This window comes from Eimeria acervulina, genomic scaffold, assembly GCF_000499425.1.
Source record: "Eimeria acervulina Houghton genomic scaffold, Eah_scaff849, whole genome shotgun sequence".
In the NCBI taxonomy this organism is placed as follows: Eukaryota; Apicomplexa; class Conoidasida; order Eucoccidiorida; family Eimeriidae; genus Eimeria; species Eimeria acervulina.
Genome location: NW_013549562.1, coordinates 2,501 through 10,664, shown reverse-complemented (window position 1 = coordinate 10,664; position 8,164 = coordinate 2,501). Strand labels below are relative to the sequence as shown.

The 8,164-nt window shown below is 48.3% G+C and overlaps 2 protein-coding genes across 2 annotated transcripts in view; both read left to right on the top strand.

Annotated features, from left to right (window-relative positions):
* Window positions 1–100: 100 nt before the first annotated feature.
* On the top strand, window positions 101–4,150 carry EAH_00050550 (hypothetical protein, conserved; the record flags this gene model as incomplete). The annotated part of the gene is made up of 3 exons (XM_013394264.1): window positions 101–2,261; window positions 2,515–2,684; window positions 2,975–4,150. 3 exons carry the CDS (start codon window positions 101–103, stop codon window positions 4,148–4,150), a joined length of 3,507 nt encoding a protein of 1,168 aa, XP_013249718.1.
* A 3,394-nt stretch (window positions 4,151–7,544) lies between these two features.
* EAH_00050540 (hypothetical protein, conserved) overlaps window positions 7,545–8,164 on the top strand; it is a gene marked incomplete at both ends in the record, with an annotated part of 3,014 nt that continues 2,394 nt past the window's right edge. Inside the window, 2 exons of the mRNA XM_013394263.1 lie at window positions 7,545–7,668; window positions 7,946–8,164. The exon at window positions 7,946–8,164 is cut by the window's right edge and continues 131 nt beyond it. Coding sequence (XP_013249717.1) covers window positions 7,545–7,668; window positions 7,946–8,164 — 343 coding nt within the window. The remainder of the gene's footprint in view (window positions 7,669–7,945) is intronic.

Below are 8,164 nucleotides of genomic sequence, written 5' to 3'. Positions count from 1 at the left end.
TGCTGCCGCCACTCCTGCTGCTGCTGCTGCCACTCCTGCTGCTGCTGCCGCTGCTGCTGCAGGGTTTGTGTGCTGTTTGTGTGCTTCTGCTGCGCAGCAAATGCCGTTCGCAGGAGAGGGTAATCAGGGGCCTCGAAGAGGGGGTAGGGCTTCTGCTGGAGGAGGTGAGGGGCCCCCAGCGAGGCAGCAGCGAGGATCGAAGGAGAGCTGGCGTCTGGAGGGCTCTAAGAAGCAGCAGCAGCAGCAGCAGCAGCAGCAGCGGCAGCAGAGTGCTGCACCGAATGAAGCAGAAGAACCCTACGCCCAGCCAATACAAGGGCCCCACAGCGGCCCTCAAGCCCCCGCAGCAAACTATCATAGGGACGGGTATCAGTTAAGTGCTGCAGCTGCTGCTTCAAGGCAGCAGCAGGAAGAGGAGACTAGGCATCAGCAGCACCTGCTGCAGCAGCAGCACGCGCAGCACCAGCAGCTTCTGCAGCAGCAGCAGCACCTGCAGCAGCAACAAGTTCTAGATCCGTACAGTAGTAGTGTTGCTGCCTACGAGGCAGCGTATGCAGCAGCAGCAGCTGCTGCTGCGCCTTCCTTGTATGGCAGCCTGACGCCTGCTGCTGCTGCAGCAACAAATACTGCGCTGCAGCACCTGCAGCACCTGCAGCAGCTGCAGCAAATGGGAGTTGCTACACAGCTGGGGCCCCTCCCCCCTTACTGCATGGGCGATCTAACACCCTTGGGGAGCCTGGACCAGCAGCAGCTGCAGCAGCAGCAGCTACAGCAGCAGCAACTGCAGCAGATGCAGCAGCAACAGCTGCAGCAGCAGCAGCTGCAACAAATGCAAATGCCAATGCTGTACGCCATGCAGCAGCCAGGCGGATCCCCTATAGAGCTGCAGCAGCAGCAGGCCTTGGTGCTGCAGCAACAGTTACAGCTGCAACAACTGCAGCAGCACATGCAGCAGCAAGACCCCTATCTACAGCAGCAGCCGTACGCATATACACTGGCGCAGCAAGCAAAGTTGTCTGCTGCTTACGGGGTTCCTGCTGCTTTGCTACCGCAGATGCAGCAGCTGCAGCAGCAGCAGCACTTACAGGCGCTGCAGCAGCAGCAGCTGCAGCAGCAGCAGCAGCAAAAGCTGCATGAACAGGCCAAGCAGACGCAGCACCAGGACATGCAGCAGCAGCTGCTGCAGACCGATCAGCATAGGCAGCGAGACCAGCAGCAGCACGCAGCCCCAGGCGAGGGCAAAGGCCCATCTGCTGCTGCTGCTGCTGCTGCAGATTCAGCTCAGCCGCAGCTGTCGCATAAAATGTATGATGGAGAATTTACGCGTCCTGCCGAGCAGCAGCAGCAGCAGCCGAAGCAGCACAAGCAGCAGCAGCCCCGTAGCCAGTCAGATGAGCCGCCGCCCCTGCAGCAGCAGCAGCATCAGCTGCCACCACCACAGCAGCAGCAACAGCAGCAAAGGGCAGCAGATAACCACAGACCCCGACAGACACCCCAGGGCACGCACAGACTCAGCAACACGCGCAGCAGAGGGGGCCGAGCTAATCGCAGCAGCGCAGCAGAAGTTGTACCTGCAGCAGCAGCAGCAGCTGCTGCTGCTGCTGCCCCTCTTTCTCCTGCAGCACCGGCAACCGATTTTGGCGCAGGCCACCCCTCGCAGCCGCAGCAGCAGCCGCCTCCGCCGCAGCAGCAGCAGCAGCAGCAGCATGCAGGAGGGAGTCTCGCATGCAGGAGTTCCGACTCTGCTGCTGGACCCCCTGCTGTACGCATGCAGCAGCAGCATCACAGCGGTGCCCATCCGCAGCAGCAGCAGCAGCAGCAGCAGCAAGGGCCCCGTCGGCAGCACGGCCGAGCTCCTCTTCATGACTCCAGAGGAACTCCCCCAGGAGGGCATTCGCTGCAGCGCCGCAGCAGCCAGCCAGAAGGAGACAGGCAGCAGCAGCAGCAGCAGCAGATGAGGAGTGAAGGGCAACAGAGGCATGCAGCTGCAGCAGCAGCTGCTGCAGCTGCTGCAGGTGCAGCGCCGCAGCACCAGCAGAGACACGAGCGCGGGCCTGCCCGGCAGTACCCATTAGATTCGCAGCAGCAGCAGCAGCAGCAGCCGCAGCAACCACCGCAGCAGCAGCAGCAGCAGCAGAAGCCGCGTAGAGGAGGGCGTCAGCAGCAAAGCCGCTTTGGAGGTGGTGGCGGCGAGGGCCCCATGGGGCCCCTGGGCGAGGGCAGCAGGGGCCCCCGCCTGGGGCCCTCATCTTCTGCTGCAGGTGGGTAACCTACAGCAGCAGCAGCAGCAGCAGCAGCAGCAGCAAGAACAGCAACAGAAGCTGTAGCAGTAGCAGGAGCGATAGTAGAAGCAGCAACAACAGGAACAACAGCAACATCAGCAGCAAAAGCAGCAGCAACAGCAGCAGGACAACAGCAGCAACAACGGCAGCAGCAGCAGGAAGACACTATTAGCAGCAACAGCAGCAGCAGGAAGCAAGGGTATTGTTGGTGCGTGTGTGTGCGTTTGCTCAGGACATGGTAGGACTTCAGGGGGCCCTGGGGGCCCCCAAGGTTCTGCTGCAGCAGCAGCAGCAGCTGCTGCTGCTCCGAGGCAGCGAGATGTGCAGCAAGAAGAGGCCCTCGACCGACGAATTCAAGCTATAAGTGCAAACAACCGCGAAGTGGAGAAGAGGCACCGAATAGTAAGATGTTTAGAGACACCTGGCTGGGTTTATTGGGGACAACAGAGCTGAGAGGCTGCTGCTGCTGCTGCTGCTGCTGCTGCTGCTGCTGCTGCATTTGCTGCTTCTGTGCTGGTGCTGCTGCTGCATTTGCTGCTTCTTTGCTGGTGCTGCTGCTGCATTTGCTGCTTCTGTGCTCGTGCTGCTGCTGTGCTGTTGCTGCTGCGTTTGCTGCTGCATTTGCTGCTGCTGTGGCTGCTGCTGCTTCATTTGCTGCTGATGTGGTGCTGCTGCATTTGGTGCTGCTGCAGGCGGAACAGGAACGTCAGGCAGCACGAAGGCTGGAAGAAGCAGCAGCAGCAGAACGAGCAGCAGAAGGGTCTCCTCAGACTCCCTCCTCAAGGCTTGTATCTGCTTCTAATGGAACACACCCACGCTCCAGCAGCAGCAGCAGCAACAGCAGCAGCAGCAGGGGCGAGGGTAAGGTTGCGGTTGTAGACACTGCAGGGTCAGACCCGGGAGCAGCAACGGTTGCAGCAGCAGCGGGGGCTTCCCCTGCTGCTGCTGCAACCGCTGCTGCTGCACCAGCTGCTGCACCTACTCCTCGGGCGCGCTCTGGCCGGTGGACGAATTCTTATCAGGGGAACCAGGAGCCGGGAAAGGGTGCAGCAGCAGCAGCAGCAGCAGCAGCAACAGGTTCTGCTGCTGCTGGTGGTCCCTCTAGTTCAGGAGGTGGAGGCCTTCGAGATGCATCGGAGACCCACGCTTCTCCTCAAAGGGTGCTGCTGCTGCACAGGCAGCAGCAGCACCCGCATACACAGTCCAGCCGGCCCGGTAGCGCAGCAGCAGCAGCAACAACAACAGCATCAGCAGCAGCAGCTAGCGGGGAGGGGCCTTCCAAGCTGAAGGGCCGCTCCACACGAAGTGTCTCCCGAGGCGGCACCCGCAGCAGCAGCAGCACGGGGGGCCCCGATCATTCCTTAGAGCAAGAGCAGCACGAAAAGGCGCCCCCAGTGGAGGGAGACCCGCCTCAGCAGCAGCAGCAGCAGCAGCAGCAGGCAGCAGGAGGCCGGAAGCAGGTAGAAGGCGTTGGGGCTTGTGGGCCTTCACGAGAACGACGAGCCCGGCAGGCGGCCCTTAAGCGCCAGGAGTTATCACAGCAGCAGCAGCAGCAGCAACAGCAACAACAGCAGCAGCAGCAGGGGAACGATTCTCATCGGTTTGGTGCTGCTCCGCCTGCTTGGCGTTCATCCGGGGCATCGAAGCAGCTTCGGATGTCTGTACAGCGGGAGGGTGTCTATACAGCGAAGCAGTTGGTAGCGACTGCTGCAGCAGGGCCTTCTATTGATGCAGCAGTGTCTCCTTTTAAACCTCCTCCTCCTCCTTCTTCTGCTTCTTCTTCTTCTTCTCCTTTGATTGAGGCCTCAGCAGCAGCAGCAGCAACAGCAGCAACAGCAGCAGCAGCAGAAAGCAAAACGCCGTCGTAGTGTCTCTGCAGCGGCTTGTAATGTCTATAACAGATCTGTCTCTTAAAGGTGTATAATTAATTTTGTTGCTGCTGTCTTGTTTTTAGCTTTACTTCTAGGGGTCTTTTACAGCAACAGCAGCAACAGCAACAGCAGCAGCAGCAGCAGGCGCTGGTATTGCTGCTGCTGCTGCTGCTGCTGCTGCTGCTGCAGCTGGCGCCTTACTTTCTTATGCATCTCCTCTCTTTTAAGTTGCTGGGAGCCGGCAATACAATACCAACGGAAGCAATCTGTTGTCTTTTATGAATCCTCTGTACATCTTTTATCTTATCTTTGTCTTATTACTTTCTCTTTTTATATCTTTTTAAGCTCAGCCTGAAGAGACAGCAGCAACACTTTATATTATGTCTCTCCTCTTGTCTTTGTCTTTGTCTTTGTCTTTGTCTTTATATTTGTCTCTTTTGTCTCCTTTTATATCTCTTTAAGCTTTATATGAAGAGACAGCTGAGATATTCGTTTTTAGGTGTAGACGCTGTATATACACCGGAGAAGGAGACCCTCGGCAGATGTATAATTAATTTTGTTGCTGCTGTTTTGTTTTTAGCTTTACTTCTAGGGGTCTTTTATAGAAGCAGCAGCAGCAGCAGGTGCTGCTGCTGCTGCTGCTGCTTCTGGCGCCTTACTCTCTTATGCATCTCCTCTCTTTTAAACTCTCAGCAGCTGTCTCCTGCCTCTTCTAGAGGCCCTTAAAGACAAAAACAAATAAATATAATTTATTTAAGAGACCTTAAAAACAAAAAGAAAAAATATAAAATATATATAAATCTGCATTTCTTTTAATAAAGCAAAAAACAATTGAAAGAAAACATCATTATTATTAATCTTTTTAAGTATCTGTTTATGAATATAAATATATATATAAATACATAAATATAAATATATAAATATATATATATAAATATATATATATATATATATACAAACAAATATATATATACAACTATATATATGTATATATATTTAATTTATTTGTTTATCTTTGTACTTCTATAGTTTGTTCTTTGTATATTGTTATTCTTTTAATTCGCAGTGCATCCTTCGACTGCTTTAATTTAAATGTTCTACAGAATATATTAATATATAAATATATTTAAATTTTAAGGCATGTAGATATATATATATATATGCATTATATAAATTATATATGTAATGTATATATATATATATATATATATCATATATATATATTTATTTATTTATAGTAATGCAGTCTGGCTTAAGGGGTATAAGGGAGAGAGTTTAATAATAAGCGAGAGAGACAAAGTTTATTTGTTTAGAGACAAATGCTGTCCTGGAGGATTATAAGAGACAGCAAGACAGCCGAAATGAAAGACAGAGAGACAGAGGGGGTAGAGACAGAGACTAAAGGAGACAGAGATAGAGACACACAGCCTAAATGTAAGACAGAGACAGAGACGCAGACAGAGAGACAGAGACAGAGAGATACAGAGAAAGAGACAGAGACACACAGCCTAAATGTAAGACAGAGACAGAGACAGAGAGACAGAGACAGAGATAGAGAAACAGACAGAGACACACAGCCTTAATGTAAGGCAGAGACAGAGACAGACGGAGACAGAGACAGGAGACAGAGACAGAGACAGAAGGTAAGGGGTATGAGAGACGGTGCTTAAGGTTAAGAAGAGACAGATTGAATAGCTTGGGAGTTAAACGAGACAGAGACAGAATTAATGAAAGACTCTAAGAGAGACAGCTTGAAGCTTCTAAGAGACAGAGACAGCCTCTGCGTGCAATAGCTTAAGAAGTTTAGAGATAAAATGCATGCATGCATTGTTGTTAGGAGTTTTGTTAAAATTATTTTCTTTAAAAGAAATACTTTTATAATATTTAACTCTTAAATCTGCTGCCCTGCAGCTGGTGCAGCGTCGCCTCAGCCTCTGCAGGCTCTATCAATTCCTCTCTATATTATATATATAATAATAATAATATAAATATATATATATTATATAGTATGTAATATATTTATGTTATATATATATATATTTATATATTTCTTTAGCTGCTCTGTGCCTTTGTTGAAGACTGTCTTTTTAGATATACATGTTCGCATCTAGAGGCTTTTTATATACATATTGTTATATATATATATATATATTATTTATTATATATATACATAAATTTAGAGATATCTATATTGATATCCGTATCGATATATGCACATATATATATATATATTTATTTATTTATGTCTGTTTGTGTAGAGGGCATGGTTTCGTGTAGATCTATGTATACATCCGCACAAATATATATATATATAGAGCATCTTATATATAGATTTATATATATATATATTTAAAAATAGATATATATATAAATGAATATATATATATATCTATATATATTATGCTTCTAATTATCTGTTTGCTGTTTCTCTCTGTTTGTGTGTCTCCTCTCTATGAGTGTCGATGTTTGGGGTGTCTACGCAACTGAGCGGTAAATGTTTGAAATATTAATTAAATAAAATTTAAATAAATTTAAATTATATAAAAAAATAAAAACAAAGAAAATATGTTTCGCAGCTCGAGTCTAATCTGGTGAAGGCGTGCAGTGCGTGAGGGTGAAGGGGGTTTAGATTGTTTATAGAGTAGAGGGTGTATAGGGGTATAAGTATTTAAAATAAAGAGGAAATATAGACTAAAAAGGATAAAATAGTATTTTAAAAAGATAATTTCAAACAAAACGCAAAAAGATAATACAAGACATACCCCTATACCCTACCCGCAGCTAGCTACAATCGATTGCTGCTGCTATAGAGACCCTAAGCAGCAGCTAGCAATTTTCTTTCTTTTACTTGGCATTTGTTTTATTTTTAAAGTTTATTCTTTTATATACTTTAATTATCTACAATTTAAAGAGATATAACATCTTTTTAAGCACTCTGCTGGCCGATCTCAAACAAAAGTAGGTTAAGAGACAGACAGTCTTAGCTGTTCGCGAGTTTATTTTTTTTATCTTCTTTTCATCTTTTCATCTCTTCTTTTCTTTTATTTATTTTTTTAAGTGTCTCTGCTAGACTTTAATAATACTTCTCTCGTTCTTCAGGTGTACATACACTCAACTGTCTCAGGCAAAAGAAAGAAAAAAAACTTTGTTTGTCTAGCTAGCTGTGCATTATTGATAATATATTTGTATATATATATACATATATATATATTTAATCGGTGTGTCTGTTTAAAGCTTTTTATTTTATATTTTATATTGTTTTATTGCATTTGTCTGCTGCTGTGCTGCAGATAAGAGAGAGACTTGTCTTACAATGAAGCTTTATACGCTAATAATATCTATCTACACCAGCTGTCTCCTTCTCTCTTTCTCAGTGTCTTTAGCAAAACAAATGCCAGAAAATTTCAATCAAAGAGCAGCACCTCAGGCTTGCGGTGTATCTGCAGACACCCCAACGCCCTCAGGCGTCTCCTTTGCTGGGCCCTCTAATAACTCATCAGCTTCGAGTATGCAGCGTAAGCTCTCTTATAACACAACACGAATGCACATACAAATAGATAGACTTCTGCTGCTGCTGATGCTGCTGTTGCTGCACCTGCTGCTGTTGCTCAAGCTGCTGCAGCGGTTGCAGCTGCTGCTGCAGCTGCTGCTGTTCCTCCATATGTTGCTGCTGTTGTTGGTGTCGCTTCTGTTGCTCCAGATGCTGCATTTGTTGTTGCAGTTGCTGCAGTTGCTGCTGCTGCTGCTGCATAATATATTACCTGGGTTTTGTTTTGCTGGGGTTTGGCTCAGGCACAACAATTCGAAATGTGTGGGGGCGTCCACCTGCTGCTGCTGCTGCTGCTGGTGGTGCTGCTGCTGGTGGTGGTGCTGCTGCTGCGGGTGGTGGCGCTGCTGCTAACCGCAACACCTATGAAAGAGAATGGCCTGGGCTTAGCAGCAACCCCTCTCCGCAGCAGCAGCAGCAAACAAGACAATCAAGATTATCTTACCCTCGAGGCCGACGCAGGA